Source organism: Periplaneta americana, chromosome 4, assembly GCF_040183065.1.
Source record: "Periplaneta americana isolate PAMFEO1 chromosome 4, P.americana_PAMFEO1_priV1, whole genome shotgun sequence".
In the NCBI taxonomy this organism is placed as follows: Eukaryota; Metazoa; Arthropoda; class Insecta; order Blattodea; family Blattidae; genus Periplaneta; species Periplaneta americana.
Genome location: NC_091120.1, coordinates 187,437,781 through 187,463,479, shown reverse-complemented (window position 1 = coordinate 187,463,479; position 25,699 = coordinate 187,437,781). Strand labels below are relative to the sequence as shown.

At 37.1% G+C, this 25,699-nt stretch overlaps 1 protein-coding gene across 3 annotated transcripts in view; it reads right to left on the bottom strand.

Moving 5' to 3' along the window:
* LOC138698530 (serine/threonine-protein phosphatase 2B catalytic subunit 3-like) overlaps positions 1-25,699 on the bottom strand; it is an 805,310-nt gene that overhangs the window by 197,040 nt on the left and 582,571 nt on the right. For all 3 annotated transcript variants that reach the window (XM_069824525.1, XM_069824526.1, XM_069824527.1), the window contains exon 4: positions 3,352-3,463. In XM_069824525.1, the coding sequence (XP_069680626.1) occupies positions 3,352-3,463 (112 nt within the window). The remainder of the gene's footprint in view (positions 1-3,351; positions 3,464-25,699) is intronic.

Below are 25,699 nucleotides of genomic sequence, written 5' to 3'. Positions count from 1 at the left end.
AGAAAGATTGGAGAAGGTGGGTTTTCAGTGAAGGATCTGCCCTTGGGCTGAAAGTTATGAATGAATGTATGTACGGTATGTAACCACAAGAGAATATCCCGTAAATATTGCTACTGTTATTTATCTATGTGTATTTGAGTAATGCCAAGCTTGTACAGAGTGATTTATATAGAACTGACACATTTCTTTCTTTATTTCAAAACGATTCATGCTAGCCACAATTTGTTATACCTCAAATATATCTTTGGGTGATTACCAGGGAACGGATTTATATGGACTAAAAATATATGAAATATGTAAATATATATGTAGTTATTTTTACCAAAATATGGAATTAAATATGGATTTTTACCAAAATATGGAATTAAATATGGACTTAAAATTATAAAAAAATGACTATGTACGTTAAATATTGGTACATTTTAATCAAACTAAACAAAAAATATAATGGACGTACCTTATCTTCCAATGTAGTTTCAACAAAACACAATTTTTATTGTCTGTTACCATAACAATAGCTTACAAACATTTCTTTCAAGTGCTGAAAAGTGAATCTTCTTCTATTGTCTCTGAGGATAGATTTATACTGACTAAAAGAGCGTTCGACGTCACAAGAAGTAACTGGTACATAATTCAATTTCACAATGTCTGCTGGGGATAAGTCCAAGTTAATCTTCACTGTTGATTCACCACTCATCACAGCAACAACCTTTTGTAGTTCTTCATATCCAGGGTTTTTTGAAAGTACAGTGTCCACCTTAGCTCTTACTGCATCTGCAACTTTACCTCTACCACGATTCAGTTGTTCCACAGTACTATTTATAATTTCAAAACTTTCAGATAGTGAAAGGTGCCTATTTTGGAGACTTTTGAGCGTTTTTATGATGCATGAAAATGTATGCTGAATGTGAGCTAAGTCATTCTTCACACTTATGTCACAGGTAACTGTTTTCGCAGTATCAATTGAGACTGCATCTTCAGAGTCCAATGCAAGGAGAACATTGTTAATAGAGTCTATATGTTCGGCATAATATTCAACTGCTTCTAGCCATGTACCCCATCTAGTTAAAATTGGCTTTGGTGGCAATGGAATTTCAGGGTACATTTCTTTCAACACATTAACTCTACTGGGAGCTTTGAGAAATACTTTTTTCACTGATGAAATCAACAAATCTACTTTAGGGAAATTGTCTCTGACCACTTCTGCCACACGATGAAATGCATGCGCCACACAAGTAAAATGAGTCAATTTAGGATATACAACAGATAATGCTTGTCCAGCTTTGACCATATAAGGGGCAGCATCGCTAATAAAGAATAACACATTATCGTACATAATACCCTTTGGCCACAGGATACCCATAGCTTCGTTGAACAGTTTAACTATAGTTTTGTTATTGCACTTTTCTAGAACATCACAATGTAAAAGAATTCGTTCAGAATATTGTTCACTTAACAAACCGATAACTACATTACCAACAAGTCTACCTTCTTTGTCGGGAGTCTCATCAATGGAAACCCAAATTGAACTATCTTTAATTTCATCTCTTATCTTCTGTATTGTCTCATCGTAGACGGATGGAGCATACGTCTTCCTAAGTGTTGACTCATCCGGGATTGTATGTTGAGTATATTTTTCAAGGAATTCCCTGAAGACCTTATTCTTTAGTTTGTAGAGAGGAATATCAGCAGAGATGAGAGAACGGCACAGGTCGATGTTAAACTCAGATCTTACATTCGATGTTGTTGGTTGTGTTAAAAACAATTGTCTCTGCTTGGAATTTAGTTGTTTGTTGGCCTGATGTTTACTAGTTGTAATGTGTTGTTGCACCAGGAACTTTTGTGTAGATGATACTGCACACTGACACAAATTACAAAATAATATTTTATTGTCAGTTGATAAACCATCTTCTTTAAATTCTGAAATGTAACTTGTTAGTTTTGATTTTAAATTGACTGAATGACGTACTTTTGGCATATTTACCGTCTTTATAGTATGATTTACAAAACTGAACCTATGTGTACTCTGACTGGCATTTAACTGTTGAGCTGCACAACTGAAGTCTGTTAAAAATTTTAAATTAAATTAATACAGTTTTGTAACTTACTTTCCCATTGTTGATAGGACTGCTAATTTTCAAATAACTCTGATGTTAAAGGGATTACTGAACATGTGTTTAAATCTCTATTGTTGAAATGTATTTTTAAAAGTTAATGGAATTTTGTTTTGTTTTATTGTTAAACCTAATATAATATGGACTGTTTTATATGAAATATGGAAAATATATGGAAATTAACGAAAATATGTACTAAACTCTAAAATATGGAAAAATATGGAAAATAAAAGTCGGATTTTTCAACCCTACACATTGTGAAACATAAAGATAATGCAAAATATAAATTATATTAGCTTTATAAGTAAATATGTATTTACATATAAATCCTTTCCCTGGTGATTACTAACCTCTATAGCAAATACTGAAAATTCTTTATTTATTCGGCTGGAAATTCACTTAATGGCCAGTTTTTAACGTCAAATTAAGCAGGAGTTTTGATTCCCTGTTATGAGACGCGCAGATGTTTATTCTTTATTCCTTATTGTTGGCATCTGTTTTCGACATTTTGTTTTAGTCACTGAAAATGCAGTACACATTAAATCCACGGCTCTTCCTTGTGAAGCAGTACTGGATTACGAATTCAATTACAGCTACTCAAAGGGCAAGCCAGAGAGAATTTGGTGTTCGTAATCCCCCCCTCCAAAGAAACACAATACTGGGACTGGTAAACAAATTGGAAACGACTGGATCTCTAAAAGAATAATAATGATGACAATAAATACACAGAATAAAGAATAAACATCTGTGCATCTCGTGACAGGGAATCAAAACTCCTGCTTAATTTGACGTTAAAAACTGGCCATTAAGTGAATTTCCAGCCGAATAAATAAAGAATTTTCAACATTTGCTATAGAGGTTAGTAATCTCCCAAAGATATTCTACATTTGCGGTATAACAAATTGTGGCTAGCATCAATCGTTTTGAAATAAAGAAAGAAAGAAATGTGTCAGTTCTATATAAATCACTCTGTATTAACTTCACATAGTTAGCCATGTATTGTGCACGCGTTTGCTTCGCGTTCAATTCAAAGCACAACTGAATAAAATTATATTAAAATAAGATACGGGCTACACTTGTGTATAGGAATAGATTCGTTCGCATCGGAAAATTCGCGAAAAATTACTTTAAATATTCCACAACTTCAAAAAGGAAAAAGTTAAGCCTACATGTAGGCCTATGGATATTTAAATGAAACAATCCCACAGAAATAATTCAAAACACATTTGATACTTACATTCCTGTTTAAATGTGAAGTATTCTGTTAAGTGCCTACATTCATGGTTCCCTCGTAATAGGAATAATGTGGTAGGGTAACACAATTTCAGCGCCCACAGGTACAACACGCACTAGAAGCAAAGAGAAACACATGTTAAAACAACTGACTGTCTACAGCTACAAACAGACTCTATTTATAGTGGACTCAGACACATTTAAATCTAGTTATTTTATTAAGAAGATAGGTCAGTGTGTTATGAAGAACGTTAGAAATAAAATGTAGGGGAGAGTTGGGTAGTGTCGGACATCGGGTAATATCGGACAGTGAGTTTCTTTCATCTACCACCAGATGATAGTACCTGAATGACATGGTTACGTTTCTGTGATGACGCATACAGAAACGTAACCATGTCATTCAGGTACTACCATCTGGCGGTAGGTGAGAAAAACGCACTGTCCGATGTTACCCGATGTCCGATACTACTCAACTCTCCCCTACATGTTTAATCCATTCCCTTTGTTACAACTAGAACACACAGAGCAACAAAACATGTAAATCGTATAACTATAATAGAAAAACTTAAGGGGAAAGGGTAGTGATTCCTTTATGGTTGAAACGTAACAGTAAAGGTCCATTCACAATGAAAATTAAACATAACCGTAACATAAACACAGAAGTTTGCGCCCAGGCTACCAAATGGGATCATTCACAATGATTCACATTGACATAAACATAACCGTAAGACGTTAACATGGAAGTTTGCAAACTCTAAACTTTCATGCTTATGCTTACGTGATTTGCAAACAGAACACAATCGTGGAGCGCTGAAGTATACGACAGAATATGAGGAAATGGCGTCGTTGTTATGTTTCCATGGTTACCAAGTATGTTTGCGGTTATGTTTATGTCCCCATCGTGAATGCTCTTGATTTTACCGTAACGTTTACATTCTTAAGTTAACGCTTACGTAATGTGTAATTTTCATTGTGAATGAGCCTTAAGGTTCGGATAAAGTAGCTGTATCAGGATAGGCATCCTTGGTCCGTGCGTTTTGTTTACAAACATTAACTAGTTGTCGCGTGTACCCCAGCCGACAAAAGTGACGACTGCCTATATTCAGTTCCTATCGACTGTACTGTCCATTCATTGATGTTTCAGCAAGAGGATGAGAAGCACTCTTCCCAGCAGGTCGTTTTTTAGCTAGTGGAAGGGGTAGTGTTTCTTATTCTGAAGCAAGTCAAGGTTCTATCCTGACACAGCCACTTTATTCGAACTTTACATATCAGTATAAAAGTTTAATTCTATATTTCGAGGCTTTTAGTGCTTAGAGTGGAATAAAAATTATCAAATGTTTTTCATAAAAGACCGACATAAACTTATGTGATTAGATATAGGTACAATATTTCTTAACTTCATGATAAACGTTTTCGGTTTAAACAAAAAAAACATCATCAGATCATCATTAACCGTTAAAATGAACATTATAAACAGTGGAAGACAATGGATTACATAAAACCAAATGATGTTGAAAGTGTAAGATCATACAAAGGAATGAATTTCATAAAACATAAAGATATATACAAGTTTAGATTGTTAAAATATTAAAATCAAGCAGTGGGTCCAATATGAAATTACTTGGTATAAACAACATCGATTTTTATTTTATTAGGTTATTTTACGACGCTTTATCAACATCTACGGTTATTTAGCGTCTGTATGAGATGAAGGTGATAATGCCGGTGAAATGAGTCCGGGGTCCAACAACGAAAGTTACCCAGCATTTGCTCATATTGGGTTGAGGGATAACCCCGGAAAAAACCTCAACCAGGTAACTTGCCCCGACCGGGAATCGAACCCGGGGCACCTGGTTTCGCAGCCAGACGCGCTGACCGTAAACAGCATCGAAAAGTATTGGGAATAAATTTGAATAAGGAACAAAAAAAAAAGTTTCCTTCTCAGGCAAGATTCGAACCACGGAAGTCTCAGTTACCAGTCTATCGTGCTCTGAGTGAACAAGGCTCTGAAATCAGCTACAAGGGTCGGTCCGATTTTTTTTTTTTTGCCACTACTGTAGGTAATCTTTTGCTTATGCCTCACAAATTAGACCTTTCGCTACATGTGCAGTACATGTATACTTACAATAACATTTTTTCTTTCTCTTTAGGTGTTGAGGATTCAGCCCAAAGTTTGTATGAGTTTTTATGCATATAACTGAAGGGTTGTATAACAATGATGTATTGTTTCAAAATTCTCAGTTCTGACAAGGGAACCTTCGAGAAGATTTGATCGAAACCCTGCCTGGAAGTCTGTATACGGGTAATTAGGCCTACTACAAGAAAAAAAGAGACCACAAAAATGTAATTCCCACTAAAAACTGTAGGACGAAAAAAGTAGATTCCAAATGTAGCGTGAATAGCTTCGTTGTACTAGCAATTTGAGTAACCTTCGTACTCGTTGTTAATGAAGGAGTCAGTTACATTACAATTCACGCTACATTAAATAAATATTGCTAATACACCAAACACAATTTATCTAAATCAGTGTCCACGATAAAGTGTGTGTTATATACCAAGTGATGTGAGAATGAAACCTTTACGAAGACTTTTTTTTTTTTTTTAAATGGACAACTTTCCAGAAAACTATTAGCCACCAACTTACGAAACATAAGTCATAATCGTCTAACATGATGGCTGTGTAAATAATAACTCCAAACAAGCGTTACCCACTGCTCCGCCGATTTAGTAGAATGTATTTGAGTCTAAAGAAACCAGCGATCTGTTACTGTGACGATAATCCAAGCCCCCGCATACCGACACGGCATCATGTCACAAATACGTTCACGTCTGAGTATTTCTCATAAAGTAAATACCGATACCGTATTATTCAACGGCTTCAAAACGGCGCAAATATTAGACTAAGGATATTGCTGGAGAGTTTAAGGTAATATTAATTTCTTTCTTTCTTTCTTTCTTTGAAATTTCAAAGTGGGCGTGGCTGGAAGTGGGGTGAAATTCAAAATGCAATTAAGCATGGTTTCAGACTTCCCCCTCAATATCTAAATTGACGTGTTTTTTGTTTAAATTGAATTCAATTTAAATAATTAGTTATTTAGACTGGGAGTTTTCAAATGAAAGCCCTGTATAAGTAATTCGTTGTAAATAATCCGGATAACATTAATAGTGGCAGACATGTTTAAGCCCATATGTCCTTAAGATAGTTTGTCAGACCCTAGGTTCCCGATATCAAAATGTTCAGCAGAGCATCCCGTATGTCCTGTTTAATTTTTGGACGTTTTTACTGAAATACTCTGTAGAATTCAAGCAAAACTGTTACTATTTCATTTTGAATAAGTGAATAAATAAATAATTGAGGGCATAAAGATTTATTAAAATCAATCACTTTTCTGTCTCTAATTGTAATTACCGATCAGTGTTTTGCGGACACCTGCAGCGAGAAGGGAACTTTTCAAAAACAGACTAAACCAGCCCTTGAAAATTCGTTCATAGGCCAAACTGTCAATGTTACGCAACAAAACAATAAACGACACGTCTGTTGGCATTAGCCAGTCATGTCAATTAATGTCCATAGGCGCCAGCCCGCGCTCTAGAGCCCAGGAGAGCCTGAGCGCTTTACAGCGGAAAGGAAAGAGACAGACGAAAGAGGTAGTATATGCCGCTTGGTCGAGCTATATTCAGGGATGGCCAGCACTGATTGAATGGACAAAAGGAAAAGAACGTATTAAAACTGTATCCATTTTCATTTTTAGATTTGTCTGAGAAGTATAAATGCATTATAAGAATATAAGTTTTAATTTTAAAGCTCATTTTTCACAGTTTTTTTTATTATTAAACAAAAGGAATATTTTTTTAACTTTTTTATAGAAAAGTAAAATTTTCAGATATAGGCCTATTTATTTAGTAGGTCCTACAGGTTCTGAAATTATGTTTTCGTAAATCTAATATACCGTAAATAGTATTACTGAAGATAGTGTATTATAAATTTTGAAAATATTCGCATGGAAAATTAATGTTTGTAAGGAAATGAAATAACAAAGCAACTGCTATCACATCATAAGCAAAAGATATGTGCCCATATGTTGTAAAAACGTCAGTCCTATAGCTTCAGCAGATTTCGAGAAAATAATTTAATATTCTGATGATAGGAAGTTACGCACCGGTATCATCTTAAAAGCATAATGCGATAAGAGTTTTGTTATAGAATATTAGTTACACTTAAACATATACAGTATCTAGGTAACTTTGCTTTGTACTAATATATTGTTTTGATTGGTTTATTGATTACATTTATAAGGCTAAAGATACCATCAATATCAATTCCAACTTATCATGTCATACCAATCTCTTTTTTTGGGATATCGCTTTCTTAATGAATGATGTGTTTCATTCACTTAGTACAGTATAGTTGTAGGTATTATGAAATTTATGTGAATATTCTTTCATAACTGTTTATTATGTTATTAACGTTTAAAACACAACTGCAATATTAAGAAATTGGTGTAAATAACATACAATATAGATAATATCAAATAGAAAGAAGCCACATATAAATAACGACATAAAATTTCACGTTCCGTTTGAAGTTTGTGCACCACTGATTTCTTAATCCAGCAGGCTGCTTATTCCTCCTTCCATTCCTAGCGCTTGATGCCCGCGCAAGACGTCAAGGTCAGAAAAATGCGCTTGCTTTGACATCACTGGCATTAGCTATACACAACTCCAATATCACCTCCCCAACATCTCCTGTGTTCCTGGAGCATTCCAAAATTCAACTAAACATATTTTTCTCAAAACGCGTTCACAAAAGATCACAATGATATTAGACCTTTATGCTTAACTCACTGTCCTCATTCGTCTCTCAAAAGGACACTGCTTACTACCCTTCCACTCTGTGCATTAGAATCTGCGGTGTAGCGAAAGTAGCTCCGGCGGTAGCCTCCTTTTCCTGCAGATCTGGATCAACACTCAGGCGTGAGATTGGTTCCTGCTTGGACCGATACTCTGATGCGTTTTTCCCGAGGTTTTCCCCAAATGAGAGGCGTATATCAGGTGATCACATGGCGAATCCTTGGCCTCATCTCGCAAAATACTATCTCGCTATCACAAATTCCATTAAGGCCAAATAAGCTAGCAGTTCATAGGATTCAAATCCTGGCCTACCCTGAATTTATAACATGCGCTGTGAAACCCCATGGTCCAGGCAATACAAGGATTTTCTCCCGGTACTCCGATTCCCTTGTGACATCACAAAAATTCTCCACCATCTTGAGCGTAATGTGGACTCATCGCCTGTGGTGCACTTTGTATAGTCTAACGAAGTGGTCGTTCGGTACTAGCAATATTTATAAGTCTGCTATATAATAATAATAATAATAATAATAATAATAATAATAATAATAATAAAAAGGTAAAGGTATCCCCGTAACATGCCATGAAGGCACTTGGGGGGCATGGAGGTAGAGCCCCATGCTTTTCATGACCTCGGCACTAGAATGAGGTGGTGCGGTCGGTACCACGCTCTGGCCGCCTTTTACCCCCGGGAAAGACCCGGTACTCAATTTTATAGGAGGCTGAGTGAACCTCGGGGCCGTTCTGAAAGTTTGGCAACGAGAAAAAAATCCTGTCACCACCTGGTATCGAACCCCGGACCTTCTAGTCCGTAGCCAGCTGCTCTACCAACTGAGCTACCCGGCCGCCAATGATAATAATAATAATAATAATAATATTATTATTATTATTATTATTATTATTGATTTATTCTGGTGGAGTTGTCGCCCTCGGTAGTGTAGTTAGTATAGCGCTGGCCTTCTATGCTCGAGATTGCGGGTTCGATCCCGACCGAGGTCGATGGCATTTAAGTGTGTTTAAATGTGACAGGCTCATGTCAGTAGATTTACTGGCATGTAAAAGAACTCCTGTGGGACAAAATTCCGGCACACCGGCGACGCTGATATAACTTCTGCAGTTGCGAGCGTCGTTAAATAACCCATAATTTCAATTTTTCTGGTGGAGTTAAGACTATCAGATCTTCTCTTGCATGCTACCAGAAACAGGTATATATACATACAAAATTTTAGGACAATACCGAGGAAACTAATTAATAATGTTCAATTACACGATAACATAGACGCAAACGTAAGTTAGGGACGAATAACGACAAAGTCAAGGTCCCTACCACAGGAAAAAAAAAACTTATTTTCTTTCGTGACGGAATGTACTACTGAAGCTAAATGACAGCTTTGAGCAGTATGGGATGAAGACAAATGCAAACAAGACGAAGACCATGGTTATCGGAAGAAACATACGGAAGATAGACATGCTAATTCTAAATGAGGCAGTAGCGCAAGTGGACAGCTTCAAATACTTGGGGTGTACTATAAGCAGTAACATGAGCTGCTGCCAGGAAGTCAAAAGGAGGATAGCAATGGCAAAGGAAGTTTTTAATAGAAAAAGGAGCATCTTCTGTGGACTTCTGGAAAAATAACTAAGAAAGAGACTAGTGAAGTGCTTTGTGTGGAGTGTACCACTGTATGGGGCAAAAACATGATAATTACGATGAAGTGAGCAGCGACTAGAAGCACTTGAAATGTGGATATGGACAGACAGAATAAGAAATGTAGCTATGTTGGAAAGAGTGAGTGAAGAAAGAATGATGCTGAAACTGATCAGAAAGAGGAAAAGGAATTGGTTGGATCACTGGTTGAGAAGAAACAGGCTACTGAAGGATGCACTGGAAGGAATGGTGAATGGAAGAATAGTTCGAGGCAGAAGAAGATATCAGATGATAAATGATATTAAGAGATATGGAGACTAGGAGGAAGACAAAATAGGAACGACTGAAGATTGCTGGGTTTGCAGTAAAAGACCTTGGCTTGGGCAGAAATCTACGAATGAATGAAATACTCGGTATCTACAGTGTAGTCGGCCTAGGCAGCGTAGTCGGTATAGCGCTCGCCTTCTGTGCTCGAGGTTGCAGGTTCGATACCGGCCTAGGTCGATGGCATTTAAGTGTGTTTAAATGTGACAGGCTCATGTCAGTAGATTTACTGGCATGTAAAAGATCTCCTGCGGGACAAAATTCCAGCACACCGGCGATGCTGATACAACCTCTGCAGTTGCGAGCGTCGTTATTAAATAAATCATAATTTTTTTCTACGGTGTAAGCAGTAGCAACAGCAGCAGCAGCAGCAGCAGCAGCAGCAGTAGTAGTAGTAATAGTAGTAATGTACATGCGGTGGAAACGTATGAGCTCACATGTAAATCATCGAGATTAGTGTGTCAATGCGAGAGAGCTGAAGTCGTGAGCTAATTGCGGGTGCGCATTTACCATGAAAGTTGGTACGTCTGTAATTTAACAACAAAGTGATGCAAACAAACCTAGACCAGCGACCATCTTCAGATACGGTTCATCCCTTGGCTGCACCATACTGAGTGTTCAGTTCAAAGTGTGTCATGGCTCGCTACATGCCGTCATGTGGCTAGCCGATGAGCCTAGAGAATTAAATCTTCCTTCATTTCCGCATAGGCGTATTACCTATGTGCCAGAGAAGTTGCCTGGCAAGTACGGCGTTCATTCTGAAGAGTACTTACCGATACGCACGGCAACGCCGGTAGTGGCAGGAATGTGAACTGTTTGGAAACACGTACTGAGGTGAGTTTTTTTTCTTACTGTCGGATATGGGAAGAGGGTTAAGACGATTACTTACGTACAATATTTGTTGACATTAACTTGGACGGTCAACATGGACACGGATCATTTTATTTGTGTTGTGGAATGTTGCGGTACGCAACCGATGATAACAAATACCCTGCGTACGACTTGCCCGCGCAAAACACAGTTCGAAAGAGGTTTTGGTAGCACACAGACTTACACACCGCCATGTGTTGCTACGACGTTCAAGTTATACCGTACACGTTCTCAAGTTTAGATTGAACGCCTTGATTAATAGGCAACTTCTCTGACATAAAAGCTGAAACTCGCTTCAAATCGCTGACTCACAACAGTGACGTCATGACACTTTCAAATGAACACCCAGTATAATTCTTACAGATCCTCACGTGCTTCGTAAACACCCGATCCAAGATTCGCAAAGTTATAATATATATAAAAAGCCTGCATATCACTATTTTTATCAGCCTGGTTCACTTAAATTCTTTACTGCTAATGAATAAGAAAACTACTCATATTTTCCCCTTTAGTTAACTGAGTAACTTTAGAATTAAACTGTTGAACTGTAGAGTGCAATAAAACTTAAAACAAACAACTAACAAAGACATCTGAAAACGGTTCACCAACGCCTTAAAGAAGATAGTATACAAAACAAAAGTAGTCTTTCAGAGGAACAACATGTCTTCCAGGACATAGAGCACTACGTCTCAGGCGGCCCCCACCCCTACCCCACATAAAGTAGTGCCTAAAATACCTCCGCATCTTATGGTCTGCAGTTCTGGGATGACATAAACAGCCAAGATTCACCTAGAGCAAAGGAGCAATTCTGTGAATTCTCTTCGCTTGTTTTGAGCAGCGAGACGCTGTGGGCTGTAAAGCCATGCACAGAACATATAAAAAAGAATTGTTTTGTTTTTCTTGAGCAACATCTGTTATTCTGTCTGTCAATTTTCCTCAAAGGAATGCCCTATATTTTCAAAGCAGTATAAGACATGTTTTCCCCTTTGCAAATACGACATGCCCTCGTGTCTTATAGCTCGCAGCTAGCGAGTGACAATACACAAAATGATGTGTGTTATAGTGCGACACGGCCGTCCTCTGAATTTTTCTCGCCTTTTCTTAGATACAGGGTGAGCTTTAGTAGTGAGTCTTAAATTATTTTAATTGTTAATATTTGAGGAGAAAAATTCGCTCCGGCGCCGGGGATCGAACCCGGGTCCTTGGTTCTACGTACCAAGCGCTCTGACCATTGAGCTACGCCGAATTCAACCCACAGCACAGGATCGAATCTTCCCCTTCAATGTTTCCCTTTGTGGCCTGACTCCAAGTTAGGCATATATGTTGACGTATAAGTCTAGTGTCAACTGCCAACATTGAAGGGGGGAAGATTCGATCCGGTGCTGTGGATTGAATTCGGCGTAGCTCAGTGGTCAGAGCGCTTGGTACGTAGAACCCAAGGATCCGGGTTCGATCCCCGGCGCCGGAGCGAATTTTTCTCCTCAAATATTAATTGTCAATATTACAGATATTATTCTGTAGGACAAATTAATAAATCCATAATATTCTCATAGCTAGCAGTGCATCATAACTGCGGAATCCCGGCCAAATAAGTCACTCAACTGAGTGCGCTCCTAATATAATGGCAGTTGACACTAGACATATACGTCAACATATATGCCTAACTTGGAGTCAGGCCACAAAGGGAAACATTGAAGGGGGAATATTCGATCCGGTGCTGTGGATTGAATTCGGCGTAGCTCGGTGGTCAGAGCGCTTGGTACGTAGAACCAAGGACCCGGGTTCGATCCCCGGCGCCGGAGCGAATTTTTCTCCTCAAATATTAATTGTAAATATTAAAGAGATTATTCTGTAGGACAAATTAATAAATCCATAACATGAATTATTTTATTTACTGTTGAGCAACATGGCCACATACAAGCGAAGAAGGCTTGTAACCTAATCAGACTTCCTGCCCGCTCGTCTAGTGAAAGCATTCAAAGGATTTCTGGCATACAAAAAAAGCAAACAAAAATGAATGTTTTTTAAGGGCATAAGTCAGGACAAGTAAATTTATGGGAAATTAAAAAAAAAGCTATTTTAGACGAAAACTATCTGGAAATGTATAATTCCGATCATGTGGGCTGATAGTCTAGGTTACGTTTATTGATTTTTAAAGTATACGTGTTATGAGGATAGGGTTTTATTGAGATTTAAAATATGAAAAAAGCCACCCTTTACAAAAGTTAATTTGATAACAAACAAAATCGAATAACATATAGATATTTTAGTGATATTCTTGAAACTTTATTGAAAATCATACACAATCAACAAACAAAATGCATAAAAATGATAAATGGAATATAAAGAATAGAAAAATATCATAAATCACAGATAAAGAGAAATCAGTCTTTTCAATTGGGATGCAATATTTTTCAGTCATTGTACGTTGCATTGCTATCTGTAGATCAGCTGAAAATTTCTTCATAAAACGTTGTAATGCTCACTTCACTTCATTCATTCAGTGTTCTGCACAAGGGCAGGTATTTCACTGCAAACCCAGCTTTATCCAATTTTTCCTATTTTCTGCCTTCCTCTTTGTTTCCTAATATGATCCATATATCTTAATGTCGTCTATCATCTGATATCTTCTTCTGCCCCGAACTCTTATCCCGTTCACCATTCCTTCCAGTGCATCCTTCAGAAGGCACTTTCTTCTCAACCAGTGACCCAACCATTTCCCGCGTTAATCCGCGAGCAGAATAAATATGCTCACCGCGTGCTACAGCCGTATGGACTTGAATATGCACTCCTGGACTAACCTTACTCCAACCTGTTATTTTGCAGTTTGATAATTTGAAATGTATTTTATGCGATATCGAATACTACACCAAATAAAAAAATTGTCGATACATTTTAAACAAAATATTTACATTTTACAATGGTCAAATGTATTCCATAAACAATATTATTCGTCACCATATCTGTTACACGTTGTCATAACAAACTTTCGTTTGTCAATAACACAGATCACTTTATGAACAACTTCACATTGTGTGAAGTACTACTTCCATAAACAAACACTGTGAAATTTGAAGAAAGTGGTTCAGTTCGTATTAAAATGAATTCGTGAGAACTAAGAATTTTATTAGTGATATTCAGGTTGCAGAGTTTTTTTTATGAAAGCCAAAACCAGGCTACAGAAAATTCTTTACCAGTCAATAGTGCTAATGTGTAAAGCAAAAGCTTGCAAATTTCATACAGCACTGTGTACAAAATATTACGCAAACGTCTGAAAATGTATCCTTACAAACCGCGAAATATGTTTGAATTTTCATTACGAGTATTAGCTCAGATGGATATGAAATTGAACCGAAATGTTTATCTCGAATATTCTCACTAGATGAGACCTCTTTACTCTTAATATTGGAGTCAATAAAATTTCGGAATATGTATGATAAGACTTTCTTGTGTTAAATTCTAATGTACCGTGTTTACATGTTTCGACCTATTTATGGGTCATCCACAGAACTGGTCGTTGTTGGTCTTGGCGTCTCTTGTTTTGTTTCCTGTGAGGGTGTGTTCGTGTAGTATAGTGTAGAGTCAAAGAGTGTGTGTGTGTTCTGAAATTGAGTTGTGTGTTGAGAATTTCGTTGGGGTGTGTTTTCGTGTGTCTGTATATTTCATATTGTTCTAGTGTGTTTAGTTTCTGGCTTTTTGGTTGGATGTGTAGTATTTCCATGTCTGTGTTGATGTCTATGTAGGTGTGGTTAGCATTTGTGATGTGTTTTGCATATGTGGAGGTGTTTTGTAATTTTGTTATGGCTGTGATGTGATCTTTGTAACGTGTTTGAAACGATCTGCCTGTTTGTCCTATGTAGAACTCTTTGCAGGTGTTACATTTGAGTTTGTATACGCATGTGTGGTTGTATTTGTTTGTTTGTGTGTTGAGATGTTTTTGTAGTGTTATTTGTTCTGTATGCGATGTTGTAATTTAATTTCTTGAATGAGGTTGCAATTTTGTGTGTTTTTGTTTTCGTATGTTAGTGTGATGTATTTTTTGTGTTCTTGTGTTTGTGTTGCATTCTTATGTTTTTTGTGATTATGTTTTGTCTTACGTATTATGTTGTCTATTATGTTGGGGTTGTATCCGTTTTCTTGTGCTATTTATTTGATTGTGTTTAGCTCTTCGTTGTAATCCTGTTGGTTCATTGGTATGTTGAGTAGTCTGTGTACCATTGTTCGAAATGCAGCTTGTTTGTGTTTTGTTGGGTGGTTGGATGTGTTGTGTATGTGTGTTCTTGTTGTTGTTGTGGGTTTTTTGTATACACATCACAAATGCTAACCACACCCACAGAGACATCAACACAGACATGGAAATATTACACATCCAACCAAAAAGCCAGAAACTAAACACACTAGAACAATATGAAATATACAGACACACGAAAACATACCCCAACGAAATTCTCAAAACACAACTCAATTTCAGAACACACACACTCTTTGACTCTACACCAGCTGCGGCGAAAATGCGACTCACGAGCACATTGTGGCTCGCAAGGATAGCTGTGCATTTCTACCTCCCACAACCCCCACCCTCTCACTCACTGGAGTCAAACTCCGTTCCATTTGTATTTGCCTCTGATCTGCGAGTGACGTATCGTCGCAGTGTCTCTCTCCAATACATGTACTGTACATCTACAAAAACGAAAGTTTCAAGTAGGATGGGAGGACGCATTTTTTTTGCTGCCAATGTGGTGAGAATACTCCTGTATTTTCCATGCTTACAGTCTCTTCCAAATATTGCTCCTCATAAATTACATAATTACATTGAGATGCTGAACATTGTTAAACAAGAATTTTGTGGAACACAGATTTCATGATTTAAGAAATCCAGAGCATGACATATCTCTGTACGTCGACCCTTTTTCAGCAGATGTACGAATGATGCGGTTAGATCTTCAATTTGAGCTCATAGATTTACAATGTGATGTTGCAATGAAAGCTAGATGTAAGGACTTGACAGATGTTGAACTTTTCAAATCTTTGTCAAAAAATAAGTATCCGAAGCTTCGTTCTTTCGCTTGCTCTGTTGAAGCCATGTTCGCTACAACTTACGTTTGTGATAAATTATTTTCAATATTGAAAATAGTGAAAACCAAATGTAGATCACGACTGACAGACAAACACCTTCGTGATCAACTACGACTGGCAGTAAGTGACATAATTCCTGATTTTTAAACTCTGACGCAGAGACATTCTGAAGACAGATAATTTCAGGTCGTGATAATGTGGCCTATGTTTTCTTGTACATTTCTCTTTTCGTTGTACGTACGAAACATTAGTTTCTATCCTTGTACTGTATACAATTATATTTAAATGCTGGACGTAAGGAAAATGAAAATCCGTTACTGAGTCAGACAGTTGCTTCATTTCCTCTTCGGGTGTCCGCCTCCCGCCATAGGTGCTATGCACGTTGCAAGTTACACAGTGGCTCGGCGCACGAACTCTTCTTCGCCACAGCTGCTCTACACTATACTACACGAACACACCCTCACAGGAAACAAAACAAGAGACGCCAAGACCAACAACGACCAGTTCTGTGGATGACCCATAAATAGGTCGAAACAAGTAAACAAAGTACGTTAGAATTTAACACAAGAAAGTCTTATCATACACATTCCGAAGTGATACACTGTTAAAAGTTGTGTGATCAAGATGTATCAATAAAATTGTCGAATATGAACAATAGATAGTTCACATGCACAGACCATGCCACATTCTTAGCACTTTCCATAGCATCTTAGTTCATTCTGATTGCTCCCCTTGACAGTTATATTGTCACCTATGTTAGTACATAAAGTGTACATAATGTGTTAGTTAAGCCTAAATTTTTATAACCCAACATATATCTTAGTATGGTTAAACATATAAATTACAAATAGAACTCCACAAATTTTTTGAGAATCTTCTGTCTAGTTTGTTATACTGTATGAAAGAGTTAATAGCTGACAGAAATATGAGGAGTGTTATTTCTCATGTGTGTGATACATAGCAAAACTCCCTCATAAACACGTCAAGTCAATTTGAAAGTGTTAGTAAACATAGTAGACCAGAACACTAATAAAACCTGAAACAAGTTTACACACAATCTTTCTGTATAGCGCAATTCTATCGTCCCACCATGTGTCAGAAAAAGAAGTGTATATACAGAAGAGTTTGCGAATTCCGTCGGCACTTATTTCTCAACACTTCGTCGGACCTATATGATGGGATAATTGAAGAGCGTATTACAGAAAAGACATGGTTGATCCGGGATGGATCCAGCATCCTTTGACCCATTCTGCGCCTTATACAGGGTGAAAGGGGACCGATGCACCAACATTTAAGAGGTGATTCTACAGGTTAAATTAAACAAAAATTTTTATTACACCTTTCCTTCGATAAAGCACCATTAAGCAGGGTAAAATAGTCTTTGCCCAACGTTTGCAGCGTTCTATTGCGGTAATAGACAGAGAGAGATGACTGGAATGATAAAATGCCACGCAGCCGCTTAACGTTATTGTAGAAGAGAAAAAGTTCTCCCTAGTTTGAACTTGGAAACAGTGTCGCTCAAATTAAGCGTTTATTCCGTAGACGAAGTGTTTCCAGGCAGGTGGATCGGTCACACAGGCCCAATCCGTTGGCCTCCGCGATCACCTGATTTGACTCCACTGGACTTCTTTTTTTGGGAACTCATCAAGGATCGTATCTATGCGACTCAGCCACACACCATTCCTGAATTAGTGGAACGAACTGAACAGACGATACAAATGGTTACGCCTGACATGCTCACAGAGTCCATGAAGAGTTGATACGTCGCTTACATTTGTGCATTCAGCAGAACGGAAGACATTTTGAAAATCGTGCACCATAATTTGTCAACAATTGAAACTGTTTTTACATTCATGTGTTTTAATAAAGGTTTAAAACATTAACCATTCTTTAGTTTAATAGCTGTGGCGGCGTGGGGTGGGGGTGTTTGTTTCCAAATCGACTGTACGGTACCGGGAAGGGTTCTTTCTCGTGAGGACGAACTTCATTTCAAAAAATTATCCAAAATAGTTAATTTTTCGATAGACTCGTTACTTATGATTTGAAAGACCCTGTAATATTTTTATTTATTTATTTAACCTGGTAGATATAAGGCCATCAGGCCTTCTCTTCCCCTCTACCAGGGGATTACAACTACAATATTAAGAATACAATTACAATTAATATTAAATTTACAAATACAATAAAAATCAAAGTACTAAAAGATTAACAGACTAATAAAAGCTAGACAGTTTATTGTAAAAGTTTTTATTAACTAAGTAAAAATTAAATCTACTCTACGCAGTAAGAAAATGCTTAATAAGCTTGCTTTTGAACGCTACTAAATTCCGACAGTCTCTGATGTCACAGGGTAGGGTATTCCACAAGCGCGTAAGCGAGATTGTGTATGATGATGAATACGATGATGTCTTATGTGTTGGTATGGCTAGTATGCGGCTATTTTGCGTGCGTGTGAAGAGATTATGATATGACAGGTAACTGAAACGAGAGGCAAGGTAGGTAGGTGTAGAGGTGTGAAGGACTTGGAAAAGGAGAACAAGAGAATGAAAATTTCTACGTTCGTTTAAGCCGTAGCCAGTTTAGAATTTGGAAGGATGGGATAATGTGGTCGGCGCGACGGACATCGCAGACGAAGCGAACACAAGAATTATGAACACGTTGTAATTTTTGCGACTGGTTGACATTGAGGCCAGTCAGTAGAAAATCACAATAATCGAAGTGGGGCATTACTAGTGTTTCCACTAGTATTTTCTTGAGTGATAGCGGGAGGAATTTTCGAATGCGGTTTAAGGAATGCAGTATGGAAAGCACTTTTTTGGTAATATGGGTTACTTGGTTATTCCAGTTTAAATGCGTATCAAAGTAAACTCCAAGGTTTTTAACACAGGAAGCAAAAGGGATCATTGTGTCGTTTAACTTGACTGGAAGAGCAGGAGTAATATTGCATAATAGACGTCGATGTCCCACTAATATGCTACTGTTAATAACAAAACTGGCTACAGTAACTGATTCCCTAATGTGTATACCTGTAACAAATTATTAGAAATTAATTATCGTTCACATGTAGGCTAATAAATTAACAGCAGAGTATTCATTACGAACCTGAGTAGGCAGCTGTAGCACTGCACTTAATTAAATACAAGCCGTTTGGAATAAACAGAAAACGAGTGGGAGGTACCAACTAATTTATCCCGCGGGCGTGTGAAAATAACACATGCTAGGATTGTAATCCAATATGCTCGATGAGCAATCGTAAATAAAAAAAAAACTAGAGCCGACGTTTCTTAAACTTTTGAAGAATAAATGCTTCAGGATGTGCACAATAATTTATTTTCTGGCAAGAGGCTCTTCTACTATGAAACTCCTGGAAAATAACGCGCAAAGTACGGGAAATTATAAAAAAAAAACTCTCATTTAACCATCCTAATTCGTTACGTTTTGTCAAACACGGTATTTATATTGTATTTATTTACAAGAAAAATTACCGTATACGACATTAAAGCCATATACAGGATGATTCAGAACTTATGTTACAGAAGAATATGGTACATAGAGGAGAATGGCGAAAGTTCTATATCGCAACGGTGTGGCGCTGCACTTGTTTCAGTGTTGTGGCTGGTAGGCAAATTTTCATATAAGGGCCAATGGCTTGACTCCCTGCTGACTGAGGTCTAGGAATTCTCGTCACCGGTGATATCGTCATTATACCTTCTTGTCACCGATTACATTTTAGTCACCGATGTTCTGGAAAACGATTACATTGGCCACCGATTACATTTTAGATTTGAAGAAACTCTGGGATGGAAAGAATTTAAACTTGCCTGGATTTCGGGCAACTGTAGGACTTGTTCCATTCAATCCGTCAGATAAATTACAAGATCACAGATTAAGTGTGTGACAGATATGCTGCATGAATTGAGAGACCATGGCAAGGAAACCGGAATCCAAAGAAAACGAGAGAAGAAAATACAAGTAGCTCCAGGTCAAAATTTGGCTACGAATGTCACTGAAAGTGAAAAATAAAAGGCAAGAAAACCATTCTTGTTTTTGTTCGTGTCTCTGGGATAATTATTATTATTGGGTTAGGTGTGTGCAGTGTTTTCGCTGGGTATGTGGAGATCGCAATGAGATTCCTACACATCCTCAATATCAAAGTCCTAGTCGCTTTGATTCTGACTAATTAATGTAGGGTAATAATAATTCCAAATATGCCAAAGAAAGATGCTGAGAAGGATACTAGGCTTATCACTCAGGGACAGAGTTCCAAACGAAGTGCTACAAAAGATGTCAGCAATTAAAGATCCAGCACTGCAAGCCACCAACACCAAATGGAAGTGGGGAGGCCATGTTGCACGACTTAGAGACGGAAGATGGACGCAGAAAGTCACACTATGGGATCCCCGCATTGGCAAGAGATCACGCGGAAGACCAAGAAGAATATGGGCCGACCTCTTCAGTGAACGAGTAGGAAGCCATTGGTCAAGCAGAGCAAGACATAGGGAAGACTGGAAAAATCTAAGAGGACAAGTGAACAACGACTAAAACCAGTGCGACAGAAACAAGCGAACAATATCCAACAGTGTAAAATGTGAACCAAGTTACCAATTCCAAGGTTGTAAACATCTCTTACGCGGAGTAGCTCACCGCGTGAAACAAATAGAGATCTCCCTCTATAGGAGGAGGCCTTTGCCCTTAACGGGACACCTTTAGGCTAATCATTTCAATAATATTTATTGTGAGTTCATTTATTTTTGGAAAAGTTGTAATTTCAAAACTTTGTGTTGTAATTTTGTAATTATATAAGTTATGATTTCATGTAATTTCATAACTTGTGTTCATTGCATAAATAGTTGTAATTTTGTAATGACCTCAGCATTTTCTTTGAATATGTATATTTCAACTCACTGATTGTGAATGCTTAATTAGCAAAAATTATTAAATATATTAAAAAAAAAAGGTATTTTGGTGCCAAAAGTTACCTCTACTATGCATATTATATTTCAAATAAACCTTAGAAATGAACCTGCCAAAGTTACCAGTTTTCGGGGTAACATTGGCAAGTAAAAACATTACAATAAAGTAATTGTTAAAAGATATGGAAGATAAATAATTAATGAGGAAATCAAAGGAAGGTTTGAATGTCATATTTAATTGCGTTATACCTAATAGAAATTCTTGTAACTTATGCGGATTGGGAAACTTGAAAAAAAAAAATGGAAAAGCCTGCTAATGTTCCCCATTTTACAGTATTATAGAATATTCAGTACAATAGAAACCCTATTGTACCACACATTAGGGCTACAGTTATTTACAGTTATGTTAAAAATACATAATTTGATAGGCATAAGAAATTACTTAGGATGACAATTTACAATAAATGTGGCGAATAAATTTTAGGAACCGCGTGTAATAACATCGTTTGTGGCGTAACTGGTATAAGAACTTCAAATAACAGATGTTTCATGGTAAATTTCATCGCTTCTATTTCCGCTGAGAAATATTTTGCGTCCTGCAGCTAGAATGTATTGAGAGAATATTGTTGAATATATCCTAGCTCCAGTTTCACCTTCGTTGATTCTGAGAATGAAATGCCAGGCCAAATGCCAAAGAAGTGAGTAAAACTACCAGAACTAATAAAAGCATCAAACAAGAACACATTCAAGGGACAAATAAAATCAAAAGCCACAAAATGTTTCAAAAACAAAACAAAACTATAGCAGACAAACCATGAGAAAAAAAATACTAAAACTGGGAGAATCACAAAAACAAACCCAAACAGGAAGCAACTGCAATTTTCAGAGTAAGAAATCGACTGTTTATCTGCCCGCCTACATAAAATACACACTTATGAATCAGAAATTTGTACTACCTGTGGCGAAGCAAACAACAAATTGGACAGCAGCTGGCTACTACAATCCACAAGACTAAATGGATACTTAACAGTAGAACGGTGCTACTTACTTACTTACAAATGGCTTTTAAGGAACCCGGAAGTTCATTGCCGCCCTCACATAAGCCCGCCATCGGTCCCTATCCTGTGCAAGATTAATCCAGTCTCTATCATCATATCCCATTTCCCTCAAATCCATTTTAATATTATCCTCCCATCTACGTCTCGGTCTCCCCAAAGGTCTTTTTTCCCTCCGGTTTCTCAACTAACACTCTATATGCATTTCTGGGTTCGCCCATACGTGCTACATGCCCTGCCCATCTCAAACGTCTGGATTTTATGTTCCTAATTATGTCAGGTGAAGAATACAATGAGTGTAGTTCTGCGTTGTGTAACTTTCTTCATTCTCCTGTAACTTCGTCACTCTTAGCCCCAAATATTTTCCTAAGAACCTTATTCTCAAAAACCTTTAATCTCTGTTCCTCTCTCAAAGTGAGAGTCCAAGTTTCACAGCCATACAGAACAACCGGTAATATAACTGTTCTACAAATTCTAACTTTCAGATTTTTTGATAGCAGACTGGATGACAAATGCTTCTCAACCGAATAATAACAGGCATTTCCCATATTTATTCTGCGTTTAATTTCCTCCCGAGTGTCAAATATATTTGTTACTGTTCCTCCAAGATATTTGAATTTTTCCACCTCTTCGAAGGTTAAATCTCCAATTTTTATGTTTCCATTTCGTACAATATTCTGGTCACGAGACATAATCATATACCTTATCTTTTCGGAATTTACTTCCAAAATTAAAAAAAAAAAAAATATGACGTATCAACAGGGCTAAGTCCACAGAAGATTGTAGAATGTTATTAAGATCATCAGAATATGATGGCAGTGGTGGAAGTTACCAGGGCTCTCTCATAAAAAAGGTGCAATGTCCCATTCGTTTTGATTTCCCTCCGTTGTTTATTTGTCGTGTTAATAGTGAAGTTATGGCAAAAGGTATTATTGATTATATACCGTGGTGTTTTCTACAACGTAGGTAAATCCTATACATAACATAATACGTACGTAACGTAGGGCTATGAATCACATAGAAACATAATGTATTACCTCTAGATGGCACAGCTAGTTTGTTTTAAGATTTTCAATTCCTAGTGTTAAAAATATAGAAAATGGGAGAAATGTCATTAAATTAGCACGTTTTTCTTTATTGCACTTGGCATGAAAATGCAGAATAAAATGCAATGAACTGACACCCGAATAGAAAATAGCTTTATTTTCTATGTTGCATGACCAAGATTATTCAACAGTACCAACATTTCTGTTGGGTCTCTTTACTATAATACGAATACAACGACGTCAACAGAGAACGTAATGACAATCATGATGAAAGTCGGCGATATTCAGTTCCAAGTGGTGAGGGTGATTTGCTTCCAGTCTGCAAAACCACTTTAATGGAAGTATTCGCAGAAATTAACAGATCTGTGGATAATAAATCGATCATAGTACCTACGAAATGTTTATGGGACTTAACACCTTTCATAAACTGTGAAGTTAGTTTGTCTCTCAGTGTGTTAATTTTAGTAGTGTCACCAAACTATTGATAAATATTGGTGAAAAGTTGACGTAAGTACAGTAGAATTTCGTTAATCCGAACTAATTGGGACCAAGACCTATTCGGATTTCAAGATTTTCGAATTAACCGAAATACTATTCACGAGCGCTGAGAGACGGTGGTGGGAGTACCCTGTTGTTATTTTCAGAACCACATCCAACAGGTTCATTTCATTACAACAGAAAGTCACTGATTTTATGAGCATGACAGATGTGTAAATTATGTACAGAAAACACTAACTGTTGTAAGTACCCTTTTTTAAAGTAAAAGAAATGAAGTGAATTTATACGAGTAACTTTCAGGAGTTTGTCTTGAAATGAAAGTGAGGCCAGTTTAAATTTATTGTATACCGGTATATTATCTTATAGTGTCATCAGTAATATATCTCAAGTTTTTTTAATTCCTGTATAGAGTGAATCGGGGGTGATGACTATCGGGGGGAGAAGCTTATTTCTTTGTAGTTTCACATTCTTCCAAGAGAGAACGCCACGCGCATGTCTTCATGATCACTGAGAGAGTTGAATGTCTGTAGAGTTGAAGCTAACTCATTTTGTCGTGTGTTCTTGTTGTGAAAAGAAGAAAAGCAAGAAAACGGCTCATTTTTCTACTATAAAATAATTGCAAATATATGTTAAAATTTGAATACATCCTTAAATTCGTACTAAATGTCAAATCTTTGTAATGGATATTGTGGCAAAGATTCTAAAGTTTGTATTGTTAACAACCAACGAACTTGATCCGCCATCTTAGGCTGCGTCACAGCACTAGGCATCTTACCTCGATACTTGGGCAAGACGCTCTCTTTCCTTCGGGGTAAGATAGCAACTTGTTGAAAGAGTTTTATTTTTTGTTTTATTGCAGGAAATGCGTAAACATTACGTAAGGTCCTCTGATAGAGGTCAGTGGATTGAGGACAGTGTTCAACTTGCGATGGAACATGTTAGAACAGGGGATATGAACTGCTTTAAAGCATCGCAAGCGTGCGGGATTCCTTACCGAACCCTTAAACGCCGCCTAAAAAAGAATGATGACAAAAAAATGATTGAATTCATTGTGTGGAAGAAGTGATTTCACGAATCTTGCACACGGCAAAAAAAAATATGTGCAATGACTGTGTTGCTAAGTAGTGATAAACGAGTGAGAAAGTGTCTATGAGCTTCAGATTAATTCATTTTTTATATACATGTAGCAAACCAAGTTCAGGTAAAATACATATATCAGTAAATGTGTTACGGGTACATTTTTTCTTTTCGCTACTTTGTACCATTGCAATAAATTTAGTTTTTTTTTTCTTAAAATAATTTTGTTCGGATTAACCAGATTTTCGGATTAACGAGACTCTACTGTACTATCATCGACCATGTGGGACCCACGCATTGGGAAAAGAAGCAGAAGGCGTCCAAGGAGAAGATGGTCGGACGTGTTCCGGAGAGAGACTGGACCGCAGTGGACGAGAACAGCGAGGGACAGGCAGGCATGGAAAAGACTGGAAGAAATTACGAACACTATGTAAACTGTGTATAGTTGTGTATTGTTTATATAGTTATCTTTGTATGTGTTAATTTGGATAGTTTGAGTCCGTGTATAGTTGGTATACTTCATGTATTTAGTTTAGATAGTTTGTGTGTTTAGACTGTATAATTTATGTGCGAAATTTGTATAGGTTTTTCTGTGTTGAGTTTGTGTGTGAGTTAAGACTGTATATGTGTTCAGTTTGTATAAATTTGTTGTGTGTTTAGTGTGGATAGTTGTGTGTTCAGATTATAATTTGTGTGTTTAGTTTGCATAGGTTTTTGTGGAAGTTTAGTTTGCATAATTTGGGTGTTTAATCTCTATAGTTTTTTCGTGTTTAGTTTGTAAAGTTTGTTTATGTGTTTAGTTTGTAAGTATAGTGTAAGCTCTCTTGGACTGGCTTCCCAAGTGTAGTAGACTTTCAGCTCACCCTACACTCCTGTAGGAGGCCGTTGCCCTTATGGGATTTCAGGCTTTTCGTATTCGTACTGTACTATCAATTTAAATTGTAAAAAATATATTCTTAAAACTGTTCAATAGCGAGTTATTTATTAATGAAATACT